The 19,101-nt window shown below is 44.9% G+C and overlaps 1 protein-coding gene and 1 pseudogene across 2 annotated transcripts in view; one reads left to right on the top strand and one right to left on the bottom strand.

Annotated features, from left to right (window-relative positions):
* SLC2A5 (solute carrier family 2 member 5) overlaps window positions 1-19,101 on the bottom strand; it is a 31,727-nt gene that overhangs the window by 11,416 nt on the left and 1,210 nt on the right. Inside the window, exons 2-4 of one of the 2 annotated variants that reach the window (XM_027770645.1) lie at window positions 18,472-18,561; window positions 8,146-8,244; window positions 7,673-7,833 (exon numbers count right to left, since the gene is read on the bottom strand). In XM_027770645.1, coding sequence (XP_027626446.1) covers window positions 7,673-7,833; window positions 8,146-8,244; window positions 18,472-18,504 — 293 coding nt within the window. In that variant the 5' untranslated portion in view covers window positions 18,505-18,561. Of the gene's footprint in view, window positions 1-7,672; window positions 7,834-8,145; window positions 8,245-18,471; window positions 18,562-19,101 lie in introns of those variants that run through there. The other variant, XM_027770646.1, reaches the window with a different exon arrangement.
* Window positions 16,081-16,543, top strand: LOC106734573 (ubiquitin-conjugating enzyme E2 L3-like; annotated as a pseudogene).

The raw sequence follows: 19,101 nt of genomic DNA, 5'->3' as shown, positions 1-19,101 counted from the left end.
GAAAGAGCCTGGTAAAGGATTTTTGAAATCATAAGCTAGTTTAGAATTTCAGTTTGATCATGAAATCCCAACTGGGTAGAGGCCAGCAGGTGGTGTGGTGATTGAGGCTCTGGACTTCCACATGGCTGACTGAGGTTCAAGTTCCAAACCTGGTGGCTTGCTTTCTCACTTTTCCTCTCTCTCTCTCTCTCGCTCTCTCTCAGGTGAGCGTATGTGGCCTATAGCAAATTAAAATAATAACAATGATAAATAAAAGTAATAAATAATTCTTACCGAAAAAAATGTAAACTGGGTAAGGACATCAGAAGAAAAGTATAAGCCACCCTCACTTATATCAATATAAATGTAAAAATCCTAAATGAAACATTAGCAGATTGAATTTGACAGTGTGCACAAAAATCTTCAATGTAGTTCACCATACTAAAGCTTATTTCTCTCTCTCTATTTTTTGTTTGTTTGTTTGAGAAGTGAGAAATCACACCACCACCACCACCTCCCCCCCAGGGGGGATGGCTGCAATCCCTTGTCCTCCATTCTCCTCTTGGGATTTTGGGCACGCATGCACATGTGCCTGGTGCGAGTTTCAGGCTATCAGATCCAGGACTCAAACCAAGGTCAACTCAAACCAAGGTCACCTTAACTACTATGCCACCTGCTGGGTCCATTAAAATTTATTTTGAGGAAAAATATAGAATGATATCAATAGAAGCAGCAAAAGAGGTCAATAAAACTTAATACCACTATGATTTAAAAAAAAAAACAACTAACTATAAACAGAAAAACATCTTTAAGCTGATAAGGTTATCTACTAAAACATCACACTTATTTATTTATATAGTTTTTATTGCCAGAGGTTGCATGCACTTGCCAGAGAAAGAGACAGAGAAAACATTCCCCAATGGGGTGTGGTCATGCTGCAATCTGTTTTCTTCCATTTACCCATCCCATCAAGATTTTGAGCATGCTCACACACATACCCAGCATGTTTTTCAAGCCACCAGGTTTGGATTCAAATCACAGTTGGCCATGTGGGATCCATCTCTTCAGACACAGCACTTACCCACTGCATTACGGGCCAGCCCCAGTCACACTTAATAAAACTTAGAAAGCATTCCCATTTAAGTCAGGAACTAGCCTGTAGGTGATGGGCCCTGAAGACCCTGCCAGAAGCAAAGGCCAACTTCTCTGGGGACTTCACGGTGGCACCACTAACGACAGCACCCTTCATGATGGAGCTCCTCACCATGGAGCCCCATTACTTCAAAACACCTGAAAAGTCCATCATCTGCAAGAGGTCACATGTACAAACAGCACAGGCCATAGGGTTAGACAAAGATGATCAAATAGTTAAAACAATTAGTTTGGGACCAGCAGATGGCGTAATGGCTATGTTGCTGGACTCCCATGTAGTTGATCACGGTTTGAGTCCTGGACCCGGTGGCTTAAACTCACGCTGGGCGGGGCCAAGATCCCTAGAGGAGAATGGATGGTCATGCTGCAAGCTGTTTTCTTCCATTTACCCATCCCATCAAGATTTTAAGCATGCTCACACACATACCCAGCATGTTTTTCAAGCCACCAGGTTTGGATTCAAATCACAGTTGGCCATGTGGGATCCATCTCTTCAGACACAGCACTTACCCACTGCATTACGGGCCAGCCCCAGTCACACTTAATAAAACTTAGAAAGCATTCCCATTTAAGTCAGGAACTAGCCTGTAGGTGATGGGCCCTGAAGACCCTGCCAGAAGCAAAGGCCAACTTCTCTGGGGACTTCACGGTGGCACCACTAACGACAGCACCCTTCATGATGGAGCTCCTCACCATGGAGCCCCATTACTTCAAAACACCTGAAAAGTCCATCATCTGCAAGAGGTCACATGTACAAACAGCACAGGCCATAGGGTTAGACAAAGATGATCAAATAGTTAAAACAATTAGTTTGGGACCAGCAGATGGCGTAATGGCTATGTTGCTGGACTCCCATGTAGTTGATCACGGTTTGAGTCCTGGACCCCGTGGCTTAAACTCACGCTGGGCGTGTCCAAGATCCCTAGAGGAGAATGGAGGAGAAGGGATTGCGGTGTGGCCATCCCCCCTGGGGGCTGATTCTCGCTTTCTGTCTGTCTGTCTCTCTCTGTCTTTCTGGCGAGTGCACATGCCCTATAGCAAAAACCTCTCCAAAAAAATAAAAAATAAAAAAATAAAATGAATAGTTAAAATGATAAATAAGGAATCAAAAACCATACTACAGATGGTCCCAAACTTGTGATGGTTCCACTTCATCATTTTTCAACTCAACTGTTTATTTATCAGGGTGTAACCCCGCTGTAAGATGAGGATATCTAGCTCTCGGAACACTGACAGTACACCTGACTTCAAGACTTACTGTACGGCTCCAGTAGTCACGACAGTGTGGTACCAATGAAGGCACGGGCAAGTACATCAATGAGAGGGGATGGAGAGCCAGGAAATACCCCCACGCACATACAGGAGACTGATATTTGACAAAGGAGCACAGGCAATACAAGATGGAAAGGATAGTCTTTTCCACAAATGGTGCAAGAACAAATGGACATTGGCATACACACGATAAATCTAGACGGACCAGACACCTTCATACATGTTCACTCGAAATGGATCATAGACTTAAACGCAAAACTATAAAATTCTTAAAAGATAGCACAGGGAAAAAAATTCTAAGGACCTTGGGTTTAGCGATGACTTTAGATACAATACCAGAGGCACATTTTATGAAAGACTGACTTGATACTTAAAATTAAAAAAAATAATAAAGTTCTAAAATATAAAATGATAGTAATGGCTAAAAGGCCAACATAGACAAAAGGGAATCTGGTTAACAGTCTCAATAACTGACAAAGTATAATTTGGGGAAAAACATATAAAACATAAAGAAAGGCATTACAAAGAAATAAAGTAAATAATATCAAAGATGAGAGAATTATAAACACAGAGCCTTCCAACCCAAACTCAAAATATATACATAACACTGGGCTAACCCCATAGTGCCGTGGTTAAGTGCTGTGCACAGAAAGCCTGACACAGTTGACCATGGTTTGAATCCTGGCCCTGGCAGCTTGAGAAACACGCCAGGTACGTGTGTGGGTGTGCGTGCACTGGATGGTGAAATATCAACAGAAGAAAAAGGATCGTGGTGTGACCACGCCCCAGTGGGGGCACCTTCTCTCTCTGGTGAGTGTACACACCCTGTGGCAATAAAAAAAAGTACATATAGCATCAACTGAACTGATCAAATTTCAGGGACACAGAGAAACAAACTCTTTTTTTTTGATAGAAAAATTCTTTAATCAAAACAAGTTTACACGTTGATACTTATGTGGCTTAACTAGAATAAATCTGTCCAAGTTAAAATTGTGTTAAGGACTAAAGAGATGACTGGTATATATATATATATATATATATATATATATTATCATAATTACCTCAAACAGTGGGATCTAGTTCCATTTTAGGATCTCTCAAAAGCAAAAGTCCAATTTTGACATGATTCCCTCAGAAGGGTAGGTCAGCTATACAAAGAGTAAGCTGGATAAGAGGGTGCTTTGTATGTTAAGAATTTGATTACAATAATAAATCATGCTGAAAGTTTTATTGCCAAAAAAAGGAAAGAAAAAAATTGGTAAACTGGTTCTTATTAAAATTACTGCTCTATGAAAGCGGATGAGAAGACAAGCTACAGACTGAGAGAAAATATTTGCAAAAGACAAATTTGATAAAGGACTATTATCCAAACTATACAAAGAACTCTTAAAACTCAACAAGCAAACAACCTGACTTAAAAATGGGTGAACGGGGACCAGCAGTTAGCGTAATGGCTATATTGCTGGACTCCCATGTAATCGACCGCAGTTCGCATCCCGGACCCGGTAGCTTAAACTCACACCGGGCACATGTGTGTGTGTGCCCAAGATCCTGAGAGGAGAATGGAGGAGAAGGGATTGCGGTGGGGCTATCCCCCCGGAGGATGATTTCTCCTTTTCTGTCTCTCTGTCTCTCTCTCTGTCTTTCTGGCGAGTGCACACACCCTATAGCAAAAACCTCTCTCAATAAAAAAGGATGAAAGGTCTTAACAGACACCTTGCCAAGATACACAGATGGGAAATAAACCTATGAAAAAATTGCTTCACGTGATAAGTCATCAGGGAAATGTTAATTAAAGCAACAATGACATAGCACTGGTAGAACGGTTAGAACCCAGAACCCTGACGACACCAAGTGCAGCAGCGGCAGGTACTTGCATCCACTGCTGGTGGGAATGCGAAACGACACGGCCTCGGAAGCCGGTTGGTGGTTCCTTACAAAAGTAAACACTCTTATCTGCCCTCACAGGATCCAGCAATCACTCTCTTTGGTATTTACCCAAAGGAGTTGAGAACTGTGTCCACACAGCAAACTGAAGTGCAGATGGATGTTTATAGCAGCTTTGTTCATGATTGTCTAAAATCGGAAGCAACCAAGATGTCCTCAAGCAGTGAATGGATAAAGGGTGTTACATCCAGATAATGGAATATTACTCAGCACTAAAAAGAAATGAGCTCTCAAGCCATGAGTAAACATGGAGGGACCTTAATGCATATTACTAAGTAAAAGAAGCCAATTTGAAAACGTTCTCTACTGTGATTCCAACTGTATGGCATTCTGGGAAAGGCAAAATCAGGAACACTGTATAAGATCAGTGGTTCCCAGGAGTTAGGGGTGAGGGGAGGGATGAATAGCAAAGCAGAGGATGCTCAGGGCAATACAGCTATCCTGTATGATACTACAGTAGTGGATGTGTGTATTTTAAGTTAGTCAAAACTCACAGAATGTATGGACTGGCCCTGTGGTGTAGCCATTAAGCACTGTGTAGAGGGAGCCAGATCCCACATGGCCAACTGTAGTTCAAATCCCAGTCCTGGTGGCTTGAAAAATATGCTGGGCACATGCATACATGCCCAGGATCCTGATAACACTGAGAAATGAAGAAATGAAGGATTGTAGCATGACTAGGCCCTATTGAGGGGTGATCTCTCTCTCTCTGGTGCACGTGTACACGCCCTCTGGGAAAAACCATAGAATGTACAACACCAAGAGAGAATCCTAATGTCAACTATGGGCCGTGAGTAACAGTGATGTGTAAATTTAGGTCCGTCAGTTGGAGTAAATGGGGGCCATTCGGTGGCACAGCCGTGACAAGCAGTGCTCTGTAAGGCTGACCGTGTGGGCAGGTTGGTGTCAGAGACCTCCCTGAGTATGCTGGGCAAGCATGTGCACGTGATCCAGGCCCAGTAAGGCTGGGCATGGATTGAAACATCCAGACCTGCTTGGGGGGCTTATCCCTCTGCCTCTCACTCATGGGAGAATTTTTTTAAAAAAACGTAACATTTAAAAGGTGAATGAAAAGAAATAGTAAGAAAGGTACACTCTGGTGAGGGTTGACAACAGCAGGGGAGGTTATATGTGGTGGGGGAGATAAAGGGTTGTCAGAAAAGTCATGATGTATTTTTTCTGTTTTTCTATGCAAAAATGCATCATGACTTTTCAGACAACCCGATATATGGGGAATATCCTTGCCTTCCATTCAGTTTTGCTATGAACCTAAAACTGCTCTAAAATTGAAATCTATTTTTTTTAAAAATGGTACTTAATTACCATGCCACCTGCTGGCTCACAAGTAGAAGTTCTTGAAATGAGTAATAGCCATGGAAATGAAAAGTTCATTACAGCTAGTAGTTTTTTTTTTTTTTTAAAGGATTATTTTATCTAATTATATTGTCATTACTTTATTTTATTTTTAAAAGTTGACCAGAGAGAGACAGAGAGAGAAGGAAAGTGAGAAAGCAAGCTGCCAGGTCTGGGACTCGAACCACAGCCAGCCACTTGGGAATCCAGCCGCCTAAACCACCACAGCACCTGCTGGCCCAACAAGTTCATTATAGAAGAGGAGAGAATGAATGGGGAGGAAGTCTCTGTGTGTTACACTGAAACAGTCTCTCGACTACATCCTGGAGTCCTCCACTCAATGAGAAGAGTCCTGCATATTTGATTCTGACCTGAAGACTGTTCTGCTATAAGGGGCCCATGGGGAAAACTGTGGGTTCAATACTGACTTTCCAGGAAGTTCTTAGACTCTTAGATCCCGAGCCAGAGGCTGTGAAGTTTATTTTATTCTATTTTATTTTTTAGGTTTTTGCCTTAGGGTGCGTGCCCTTGCCAGAGAAAGAGAGACAATGAAAGGGAAAGTGAGAAATCACTCCCAGGGTGGATGGCCATGCCACAATTCTTTCTTTTCCATTTTCCTTCCTGGGATCTCGGGCACACACGCACACATGCCTGGCATGATTTTTAAGGTACAAGGTCCAGGACTAAGACTGCAGTTGGTCATGTAGGAGTCCAGCGTCATAATCGCTATGCAATCTTCTGGCCCCAAGGCTATGAAGTTTTATTCTCAGACTGTTTTCCAGAAATATCAAAGAAGAAACCAAGGACGGCTCTCCTTTTTTTTTTTTTTTTTGGAGATTTTTGCAATAGGGAACATGACTGGAGAGACAGAGAGAGACAGAGACCAAGAGACAGAAAGTGAGAAATCACCCCCCGGCAGGGTGGCCATGCCACAATCCCTTTCCCATTTTCTTCTCAGGATTTTGGGCTTGCACACACATGTACCTGGAGTGAGTTTTAAGCCACCAGGTCCAGGACGTGATCTGTGGTCAACTATGTAGGAGTCCAGTGATGTAACCACTATGCCATCTGCTGGTCCCAGGACTTGTCTTAACTCTTGAGCTAACAAGATCTGTGTCTGAGAACCAGCAACCTGACCTCACCCAGCCTCCACGTGCTCCTCATCCAGGGTGGGGCTGGGCGAGGGCAAGCTAAGCTTTGTTTATATCCAGGCCGCTCTCGCATGTCCACAGAATTTAGAGTAGTTAAGGAAACTTTTTTGGAGTGAAATAATGTAATTTCTAATATTTCTAGAAATGGGGGCAAAGATTGGCCTGACCTCCGTGTCCCCAACTCTAGTGTCACTGTGAAAGAGATGCCCTAGGACACTGTCTCACACTGTGACAGGGCCTGACATTAAAATAAAACAAAGGAGAGAAAAAGAGCGATGAGAGGCCACCTTCTCCTTCCAGCGACTCCCGCTGGTGACCCATGAGGCCTTGCTTAGGACCTGATCACTTTGCTAATGTCTGGTCTTTTTATGACCATGTTAGAAAATAAAAAATACCATGATGTAATTTCTTTTTCTTTCTTTCTTTCTTTCTTTTTCTTTCCTTTTTTTTTTTTTTAGAGAGATTTTATTTTTTTTGCTACAGGGCATGCTCAGTGGCCAGAGAGACAAAGAGACAGAAAGTGAGAAATCACCCCCTAGGGGGATGACTACACCTGCAGTCCCTTCTTCTCCATTCTCCTCTTGGGATTTTGGGCATACGTGTACACATGCCCAGCACAGGTTTTAAGCCACCAGGTCTGGGACTTGAACCACAGTTGGCCACATGTGAGTCCAGGGATGTAATCATTATGCCATCTGCTGGTCCCACCATGGTGTAATTTCTTACCCTAGGCTCACGATAACAATTTTTGTTTTAGGTCTATGCTTTTTTAAAACTCTGATGTGATCTGAGGGCATTGAAAACGCACCTTCTCTTACCTGCCAAATTTATTCACCAAGGGGCCGACCAGAAGGGAGCCGATAAAGCCTCCGAAGGGAAACATGGACACGGATATGGACCACAGCAACGTCAGGAGAAACTCATCTAAGGGTCTGCCGTTTCTATCAGTGTAGGTCGCATTGTAAAAGTCTTTCATGAACTGGGAAAAAAGCAACACAAGAATGCCGGGATAATTTGCTCTGGTTTTGCAGAATGAATGACCTAAGTTGTCAGGTCATTTGATAAGATAATCTATGCACGCTGATATCAACACTGCCAGATGGGGAAAGAGCTACCGTGTCTAGCTGGACCTGGTCAACCCAAGGCCCTGTGCCTGCAAGTTCCCTTGGGCCCGTGTCCCTTTCCCTTTACTCGAGGACACACTGTACTCACTGCGTGCACCCAAGACGGGCTGCTCCAGGCGCCCCCCGCCCCGATATTCAAGAATGTATCTCTAGCCACTGTGACCTACCTCTGCTGGGGAGTTGACAGCAGACACGTTGTACCCATACTGGAAGGATGACCCAAAGGCAGCAATCAGGGTCGCCAGAGCCAGCACAAGCGTCAGCTTCTGTGGAAGAGATCACAGTTCAAGTCAGGGAGCAGCCTTGGGGTGGAAGGACCTCCTGCCTTATTCCAAAGTCTTGTAGAAATTGAAATAGAATTGGGCCAGCCAGTGGTACAGGGATTAAGGTGACTGAATCCCAATGGCCAACATGTGGTTTAAGTTTTGCACCCAATGACCTGAAAAAAGCACCAGGCATGTGTATGCGCATGACCAAAATCCCCAAAGAAAAAATGGAGAGGGGATTGGGGCATGAGCATCTCCCACGAAGGATGCTTTCTCACTTTGTTTCTCTGGGAAGTGTACATGCCCTCCAGCAAATTAACAAAGAAATAACAAAGACAGAGAGTGAGAGAGAGAGAAAGGAAGAAAGAAAAAGAGAGAAAGAAAAGAAAAAGAAGAGAGAAGAGAGAGAGGAAGAAAGGAAGGAAGGAGAAAAGGAAGAAGAGAAAAGAAAGGAAGAAAAAGAAAGGGAAAAGGTAAAAAGAAAAGAGAAAGAAAGAAAAAAAAGAAAGGAGAAAGAATGAAAAGGAAGGAAGAAAAGAAAGGAAAAAAGAAAAGAAGGAAGGAAGGAGGGAAAAAGAAAGAAGAAGCAAACTGCAGCAGAATCTCACAGTCCGTAGTCTTGCACCTATTCCATATCTTAAGCCCTACCCTCCATCCATCTTTTTTTTTTTTAGAGGTTTTTGCTATAGGGCGCATGTGCTCGCCAGACAGACAGAGAAAGAGAGATAGTGAGAAATCACACCCCAGGGGGATGGCCATGCTGCAATCCCTTCTCCTCCATTCTCCTCTCGGGATCTTGGGCACACACGCACACATGCCCGGTGTGAGTTTAAGCCACCAGGTCCGGGACACGAGCCTCAGTCGACTACGTGGGAGTCCAGCAACAGCCATTACGCTAACTGCTGGTCCCTCCATCCATCTTGAGTTAGCCCAGGCTTTCTCAACCATGGCCCTTTCCACACTGAGGGTGTTCAATAGTTCTTTGCTATGGGGCTGTTTTACGCGCTGTAGGGTATTTTCAGCACCTCTGGCCTCTATCCATCAGATACCACTAGCATCCTTCTTCCCAACTCTGACAACCCGAATATCTCCAGACATTACTAAAAGTTCCCCAGGGTTGGGGTGAAGAGCTGCCTCCACTGAGCACTACAGGGTCAGAAAGACAGCAAAGGCGCCAGCAGGTGGTGTAGTGGTTAAGGTGCTAGACTCTTCCTTGGCTGACCACAGTTCAAGTCCTGCACCTAGCAGCTTGAAACTCACACCAGTCGTGTGTACATGCATGCCCACAATCCAGAGAGGAGCATGGAGGAGAGGGATTATGGTGTGGCCATCTCCCCTTGGGGGGAATTTCTCACTTTCTCTCTCTCCATCTCGCCTATTGCAAAAATCTCTCAAAAACAAACAAACAAACAAAACAGTGAAACCTAGGAGAAGAATCAAAAGGTTCTTTGAAAAACGGAATTTAACTATGTGTTTATTTCGGTGTGAAAAAAATTGATATCTCTGCACCATTTTTTCATAATAGACATTTCCCAGGTACTTTTTCAACACTCCATCTAATGTCTGAATTACTTCCAGAAGTTCCTGCCGTGTGGCTGAATTCGCTGGCTCGAGTAGTGAGCTCAAGCACCATCTCAAAAATAAACTTCCCAAGAAAGCAGAGGAGAAAAAATGTGAAAATGTTCATTATTTAGGACTACCGATTAATGTCCTTTAACCCCAGGACTTTGGCTATAGTAGACAGAAGACATAATGAAAACATACTTAAAACTAGATTTCGAAGGAGACCCATTCTGTGCTAGCACCCAGGACACATGAGGCTGAACATCCATTTCAGACCATCTTGAATGACAAAAGGGGATTCTTCAGTACTTAGTACAGCAGTGAAAGGGGCGAACAACAGGTGTGGAATGTATGTACATGGGCCCGACGTGATTTTTTTTTTTTTTTTGCTATAGGGCGCGTGCGCTCACCAGAAAGACAGAGAGAGACAGAGGTAGAGAGAAAGAAAGCGAGGAAACACCCCCCAGGGGGAATAGACACACCACAATCCCTTCTCCTCCTCCATTCTCCTTTTGGGATCTCAGGCGCGTACGCACATGTGCCCAACATGAGTTTAAGCCACTGGGTCCGGGACTCGAACAGCAGTTGACTACATGGGAGTCCAGCAACATAGCTATTATGCTAACTGCTGGTCCCCCCCGATGTGATTTTCAAGCCACCGAGTCGGCCATGTGGGAGTCTAGCACCTTAACCACTATGCCACCTGCTGGTCCAAGGACTTGAACTTTTAAAAAACCACTCCAGGGACTGGGTGCAGAACAGAAGTGGGGAGTTTAATGAAGGGGGTGGTTGAAAAGGGCTGATTGACAGCAGATGGAGGCTTGGTTAAGTGGGGAAGTGGCTGAGGCACGGACAAGAAGTGCCAACTTTATGGACTATTTAGGCAGAGAATTGAACACTGGTCCTCTTCCATTGCTGGAGGGAAGATAAAATGGTTTACCACTTGGAAAAGATTAGTATTCTCCCAAACATAAACACAGAGTAACCATATAACCCAGCAATTCCACTCTTAGGTATATACCCAAGAGAAATGAAAACACACATCCACATGAAAACTTGAACACAGATCTTCATGGTAGCGCCAGAGCTCCAAAGTGGATACAACCCAAATGGCCACCATGTGATAAAGGGAAAAGCAAAAGTGGTATATCCATACAATGGAAAATTATTTGGCCATAAAAAATACTGCCACCTGATACAAGGGGCATGAAATTTGAGAACATTACTTGAAGTGAGAGAAGCCAGTCACAAAGACCACTTACTGTCTGATTCTATCTGAAATGTCCAGAAGAGGCAAACCCAGAGAGGTAGAGAGTAGATTAGATTAGTGGCTGCCTAGGGCCGGGGTAAGGGAGGAGACTGGGGTGGGGGTGGGGACAGGGAGTGGATGCTGACAAACAGGGCTTTATTTTAGGGATGAGGAAAATGCTCTACAGGTGTGCTGAGGGCCGCACAACCCTAAGTACACAGTCGTGCTTTGCTTAGGGACAGAGAGACCATTCTGTGGCCGCAAAGTCCAAAGGCTTAGGCCTGGCATCAGGCCTGATGGATGACAGAAGCATGGAGGATGGCAGGTGCCTACAGAGAAAGACAGAGGGAGGGAGGAAGAGAGAGAGAGCGAGCGAGTAAGCTACAGGTAGTTCTTCCCTTCCCAGTCAGCAGCTCTTACAACTCGCTCCTTCCCAAGAGAACAAGAGCTCAGTGGTTTCATGTGACATCACTAACCTATTCACAAGAGGATGTCTTCAGTGAGCCAGTCTCCACCTACTAGGCTTCACCACCGCCCAGCATCACATCCCAAAGCACACCACTTAAGAAACGAATCATAGTCTAAACCAGAACACCTGCGTAGCGCCCTTACGGGGATGCAGCCCACAGGACTGGACACCGGGCAAGTCCATGAGCGCATGGGACATTCCTGTACGCCACTGCGGACTTCTAAACACCGACACTCCAGCTGCACCACATTTATTTTAAAAAGTGTTCTTCAGGACCAGCAGTTGGTGTAATAGCTATGTTGTTGGACTCCCATGTAGTCGACTGTGGTTCGAGTCCCGGACCCAGTGGCTTAAACTCACGCTGGGTGCATATGCATGCATGCCCAAAATCCTGAGAGAAGAATGAAGGAGAAGGGATTGCAGTGTAGCCATCCCCCTGGTGTGCGTGTGTGTGTGTGTGTGTGTGTGTGTGTGTGTGTGTGATTTCTTGCTTTCTGTCTCTGTCTCTCTCTGTTTTTCTGGTGAGCACACACGACCTATAGCAAAAACCTCTCCCTTCTCCCCAAAAAAGCGTTTTTCAATGCAAAACACAACATACTGCTTTATAGTAGACTTCTTTTTATAAATAGGAGGAAATTCTAAAATAATGATAAAAAGCATAGTATAGTAAATACAGAAGACAGTAATACAGTTGTACATTATTAAGTATGATGTGCTTTACTGAGGTATTGCCAAATAAAAATTATGTATCTTTAAGGTACGTGGGTGATGCTCAGACATGCATATATTATTATACTGTGAAATGATCGCAATCAAGGTAATTAATATACCCATCACATCACAGGTAGGTACCTTTGTGTGTGTGTGGTGAGGACACTAAGATCTATTCTTTTTTTTTTAAGAGAGATTTTTGCTATAGGGCATGTGAGCTCACCGGAGAGACAGAGAGAGAGAAAGTGAGAAACCACCCCTGGGGGGATGACCATGCCACAGTCCCTTCTTCTCCACTCTCTTCTCTGGATTTTGGGCACACACACGCCAGTGTGAATGTCAAGCCACCGGGTCCAGGACTCAAACTGCACTTGACCATGTGGGAGTCCAGCACCTTAACTGCCATCTGCTGGCCCCAAGATCTTCTCTTTAAGGATCAGCCCTAAAAGAGCTGGATGAAGTCCAGCAGATGGTGTGGTGGTTAAGGTGGCCGGCTCCCACATGGCTGACTCTGTAGTTCAAGTCCTAGGCCCAGCAGCTTTAAGAAACATGGTGTGTGTGTGTGTGTGTGTGTGTGTGTGTGTGTGTGTGTGTCCATCTCCTCTGGGGGTGATTTCTCACTATCCTTCTCTCTCTTTTTCTTTCTCTGGAGAGTGCACTTGCACTTTAGCAAAAAACTGAAAAAAAAAAAAAAAAGAGTTGAATGGGTGTGGTTTAAGTGTCAGATCCAGAAGCTTGAAAAACACAGTGGGTGGGGCCAGCAGGTGGTGTAGTGATTAAGGCACTGGACTCTCACGTGGCTGGCCGCAGTATGAGTCCAGACCCAGTGGCTTGAGACTCACACCAGGTGCACGTGCGTGCATGCCCCAAATCCCAAGAGGCAAACAGAGAAGAGATTGCAGCACGGCTATTCCCTCTGGAGGGTGATTTCTCGCTTTCTGTCTCTACGTTCCTTTCTGTCTCTCTGGTGAGCACATGTCTCCTATAGGAAATTTCTCTCTCAAAAAAAAAAAAAAAAAGAAGAAAGAAAGAAAAACACAGTAGGCACTTGTGTATATGTGTCTCAAATCCCAAAAGGAGGGAGAGATGGAGGAGAAGAAATTGCAGTGTGACCATTCCAGTGTGTATAGGGGGTTCTTTCTCCTTCCCTCTCTCTGGAGAGTACACATGACCTTTAGCAAATTAAAAACAAAAAGAGGTCCTTCAGTAAATGTCAAGTATAGGAGTATTACATCATCATGCTGTACGTTAGACTCCAGGACACTTTCATTCTACACAACAAGCTACGTACCCTCTGACGCGCTTCTCTCGTTACTCCCGACCCCCACTCCTGGCAACCGTCATGCTATTCTGATGCCGCTAGTTTGACGCTTCTAGATTCCACATACGTGAGATCAAGCAGTGCGTGTCTTTCCACGCCTGGCTTATTTTGCTTAGTATAACGTCCTCCAGGCTCATCCACATTGTGTAAAAGACAGGATTTCCTTCTTTTCCAAGGGCGACGGTTTGTCGGCTGTAAATGAGTGAGCGTCTATGGTATGGGAGATACATTCTCAGTAAGAGACTGACTATACGCTAGAAGTCTCGAAATCGCTTCTCTGCCTTTTGACTAAGATCAAAGTAAAAGAGCACATAAAATAAAGAGGGCTTAAGCTTTCTTTGCGCTCTCTCTCTCTCACTCTTTTCTTTTTTCTTTTTCTTTTGGAGGAGTGGGTGGATTTGGTATGAGGCTGGGTCAGGACAGAGGGAGAGGAAGGGGGCCCAAGAGGACGTCCAAGTCTCTGGCCCGTTAGCTAAAATGAGAGACCCCAGCAACTCTGAGACACGCACAAGGAGGGGCTCTTCTCAGAGAGAAACGGGGCAGCATGACTCCGAGGCATGCTTTCGGGAGAAACCACAACCTTCATGCCTTCAGTAAACGGTTTCCTGTTTTTCACAATTCAGAGAATATTTTGAAGCTTAGTCAAATAGGCACCCTGGGGGTGACCTCTGACAAGGTGTGATTTAGGGATATTGGAAAGGAAGCCGTGTCCCCCCACCATCTCCCATAAGAATTTGTCTCTGGAGCTGGCAGGTGGCGTGGTGGTTGAGGTGCTGGACCCCCACATAGCTGACCATGGTTTGAGTCCTGAACCTGGCAGCTTGCTTTCTCACTTTCCTCTCTCTCTCTGTCTCTCTCTGGTCAAATGAAAAAGTAATAATAATACGTAAAATTAATTTAAAAAATTTATTTAATTTGCTTTTTTTTTTTTTTAAATTTGATGAAAGTAGGGGAGAGAGAGAGAGAAAGTGAGAGACAAAGCCACCAGGTCCGAGTCTTGAACCACGGTCAGCCATGTGGGCGTCCAGCACCTTAACCACCTTGTCACCTGCCAACCCAATAATTCTTTAAAAAATAAAAATAAAAAAAGACTTTTTCTCTATGTTTCTCTCATCAGAGAGATTCTTTGAGTTTAATACTTCTCTCCAGCCAGAATGCAAACATCCCTGGAAAAAGTTCAGTCTTATGAATTAATTGGGAACTAGTAGTTAGCATAATGGCTATGTCGCTGGACTACCACATAGTCGACCGCGGTTCACGCCCCGGACCCAGTGGCTTAAAACTCATGTCGTGCGTGTGTGCGTGCGTGCCCAAGATCCTGAGAGGAGAATGGAGGAGAAGGGATTGCGGCATGACCATCCCCCCTGGGGGGTGATTTCTCGCTTTCTGTCTCTATGTCTCTCTCTGTCTGTCTGGTGAGCGCACATGCCCTATAGAGAAAACCTCTCCAAAATAATAATAATAATAATAATCCTTTAGTGGAAGTCAATCTCCTGAGGTTCACGTGGCAAAGGAGAAAGGAGAGGTACATGGTATAACATTTTAGATCTATAGGTGTTTTGTCATTGTGGTTAGAGCAGAACTTCTGGAGCCCAAGAATACAGGCTTCAAGGTGGCTAAACTGGGCTGTGTGGCCTCAGGCAGCTTATTGAAATTCTCTGTGTTCAGTAAGGAAAACAGGTTTCCCTCACTTTACCTATTTATTTATTTATTTTTGCTATAGGTTCATGCATTACAGAGATACAAAGAAAAGTGAGAAATCACACCCTGGGGAAATGGCCACCCCTTCTCCTCCATTCCCCTCTCAGGTTTGAGCACACACACACACACACACACGTGCCTGGCATGTTTTTCAGCTGTCGGGTCTGGGACTCGAACTGTGGAGTTGGCTACATGGGATCCAATCACCTTAACTTCCCCATGCCACCTGCTGGCCCAGTTCCATCACCTTTTAAAACAGGACGGTTGTGAGGAATAAATGAGTTCATACATGAGAATGCTTAGAACTACACCTGGTCTGTTGTGTTAGACATGGGTTAATTAAGTAATCAGTTAACATGAATGACTGTGTGTGAGAACCCAGTGAGTAGAGGGGGAAAGTGATTTGCTCAAAGGTGTCAAACTAGTAGGTGGTGGAGACGCTTCATAAAAATACATTATTTTCATTTTCATTTTTTAAGAAAAAAAAAATTTGCTAGAGGACATGTCTGCTCACCAGAGAAGGGGGAGGAGGGCAGAGAAAGCATCTCTCCGCAGAGCATGGTCACACCACAATTCCTTCTTCTCCATCTCTCCCTCTTTTTGGAATTTTGGGCACATCCATGCCCAGTGTGTTTTTCAAGCCCCTGGGAATGGGATTTGAACCACAGGGTCTGCTATGAGAAATCTAGCTGCCTTAACCAAGGCCGTGAAGCTGGTCCTGTATTTTTGTTTTCCAAAGCACTCTGGCATCTTGTTCCTGGTGGGAAGGGGAAACTACTCAACAATTCCTATGTTGGGGAAAGCAGCAGCACCAGATCCAAGATGGCGGCCAGGAGGAGGCTGATGAAAGAGCTTGAAGAATTCTGCAAGTGTGGAATGAAAAGCTTCCGTAACATCCAGGTTGATGAAGCTAATTTATTGACTTGGCAAGGGCTTATTGTTTCTGACAACCCTCCTTCTGACAAGGCGGCTTCAGAATCGAAATCAACTTTCCAGCAGAACACCCACTCAAACCACCGAAGATCACATTTGAAAAAAGATCTATCCCCCGAACATGGATGAAAAGGGGCAGGTCTGTCTGCCAGTAATTAGTGCTAGAAATTGGAAACCAGCTACCAAAACCGACCAAGTAATCCTGTCCCTCATAGCACTGGTGGACGACCCTCAGCCCGAGCACCCCCTCCGGGCTGACCTAGCCAAAGAATACACTAAGGACTATAAAAAATTCTGTAAGAACGCTGAAGAATTTACAAAGAAATATGGGGAAAAGCAGCCTGTGGACTAAAACCTGCCATGATTGATTCCAGCAAGTATGAGCAGAGACCCCGAGCAGGGCATCAGACCCCCCGCAAAGCAGGACTCTGTGGAAAATTGACTCGTGCCACCGCCTAACGTTCGCTTGTGGCAGTTACTTTCTAGTTTTCTTAATCAAAAGTGGTCTAGGTAACTGTAAAGGAAGGATTAAAATTTTAAGATGTTCTAAAAAAGAAATGAAAACAATTCCCATGTAGCTATAAAACGCTTTGCTCTGTGTGTGTGTGTGTGTGTGTGTGTGTGTGTGCATTTTTTTCTTCTTTTTTCTTTTTCCTTTATCTTTTAGGCCAAGAGTTTTTTTTTCTTGGCAGTAAGCCCTTGATGCATATTAGACATTTACTGGTCTTTTCTCTTTACTTATGAGTTAGTCAGTGAGGCCTTGGGCATACAGCCACCAAGGCATAGAGAACTGGGCCTGAGCACTGCCTGGAGGCTTCCCTGTAAGATCCAGGTCTTTGTAGCCTTTGCCTGCCCCTCTCCCTCCCCACTGCTCTCAGCTCCTAAACACCCTCCCACTGGGCTTCCCTTAATGAGTTCCCAGATTCTTGCCTTGTAAGCTATTGGAATGGTTGTTCAAAAGTCTCCTGGCAAGTCCAGTGCATGCCCTGGCTTTCTCCCCAAGGAGCAGGTAATCCTCAGGAATGGGAAATCCATCTCTAGTCCCATCCTGCCTGGAGGAGGCTTTCCTCCCAGGAGAACTAGGGGTGGTGGTGGACTTCTCTTTGAATGGTAGGCACAGATCAGACCAGGCTCTCCCCTGACTGCGAAACACCTAATCCTCATTCCTTCCATTTCTTTCCTATAAAACACAGTCCCTACAACAAGGAATCATCTAGTGGCAAATGTCAGCAGCGTGGTGGAGATGGAAACGCTGTCCCACAGGATCATCGAGAAGTAATGACCTTTCTAGGGGCGTCCACCACGTGCAGGCACTGCACACGCATTGTCTCATTTCATCACTCCTGCACCTTGCAAAGTGCTGTGGTTATCGCTCCCACTGACAGGTGAGAAAACACACAACAACAATTACATGACTTGCCCCAGTCCCACAGCTGGAATGGGGTGGAGCAAGAACGAATCCCAGGTGCTTCTAACCTCCCACCCCAAATCCACTCTTACTCTCTGTGCTACAGAACACCCCCTTCCAATCTGTCCGTGGCAAGGCTCTCACATCCACCCTTAATAATATTTTGCACAAATGTGCATGACTCCCCTCCACTCCAAACGTAAGCAGATGCTATTGCGACAAGTTAAATTTCTTACGTGCTAATAAATTTGTGTTATCTTTCTGCCATGTATTTTCCTCAATCAAAAAAATCTAAAAAGTAAACTGCAATTATACTAGGGGACAGGCACAAAAATCTTTTGTTTTTAAAAGACAAAAGGAAAGGTAGGGATCTTCAGTGACAGATTTGAACTGCATTCAAACCCAGCAACAGCCTGTCTGAGTTTTTCTTCTCAAGCCGCTTGGCTGTGTTACTTGATGAAAAGCTTCATTAAAATGCTCTGAAGTCAAAATGAAAACAAAATACCTCACTGGCAACGTGCAACGCTTTTGTAACCAGTATACTGATTGTGGAATCCCTCCACTTCCAGTTCTTACTATTAAGGAAGTTGGGACAAATTAATACATCGAGTCTCTTCGGTTCAGTTCCAGGTACTTTTAAGGGCTGTTGCAGTAAAATGACTTCCAAAGAGCCCCCATCTTAACCTCTGCTCTCCTCCCTGTGCAAGTCCAGCTGCTGGGTGAATTCAGACGAGAAGGGCCCCCGACGACCCTCCCCAGCTCTGAGTTCTCTCTCCAACACACACAAGCCCCCAGCAGCTTCCCCAGAAAGCTGAACAGGCCCTGGGACCGCTGGAGCTGCTCTGGGCTCCTTCCCTGGACAAAGCACTTACCCCTTTCTTCTTGGACTGCTCCTGTTGCTCCATCTTTGCCCGGGAGAGCAGAGCACTGCGTGCCTCCTTTTAGCCAAAATAACAAATGCCCTGGATGCAGAGAGAAGACATTCTGGCTGCACTTTGGCCGCACCAAGTAACAGCCAATCGCATTTTTATAGCCAGTCTAAGTCAGAATAACCCTTTCAGGAACCCAGGGGTTTGTCTTCCTTTCACTTCTGCTTTTAAATGTAACGGCTGGAGTTTGGTTGACAAGTGGGTGCCCTGGGATTGCAGACACGGTGCCATCCTGATTGGGACAGACGTGGCATTTCCTCATGCTAAGGTTTCCACCAGTCAGGCTCATGGCGAGTGACTGGAAGGGTTATTTCTGTCAGAAACGCATGGAAAGCAACAGCTGCCAGCGACCCTACACCACACCATGTAACACGAGGGCAGCAGTTTGGCTCACTAGAGGCTTCGAAGCAGTTCCTGCCAGGGAGCCTGCCATCAAATCTCTAGTGAGAAGTCAGCTTTGACCTAAGTAACCGGTAACACTTCTGGAGGAGAGTTTCTTAGGTTTCTTTTTCTTTTCTTTTCTTTTTTTTTTTTTTTTTTTTAGGGAGTTTTTTCGATAGGGCGGGGGGGCCA

Source organism: Tupaia chinensis, unplaced genomic scaffold (assembly GCF_000334495.1).
Source record: "Tupaia chinensis unplaced genomic scaffold, TupChi_1.0 Scaffold000146_1, whole genome shotgun sequence".
Lineage (NCBI taxonomy): Eukaryota > Metazoa > Chordata > Mammalia > Scandentia > Tupaiidae > Tupaia > Tupaia belangeri.
The sequence above is the reverse complement of the archived record's forward strand: the minus strand, read 5'-3'. Positions and strand labels throughout refer to the sequence as shown.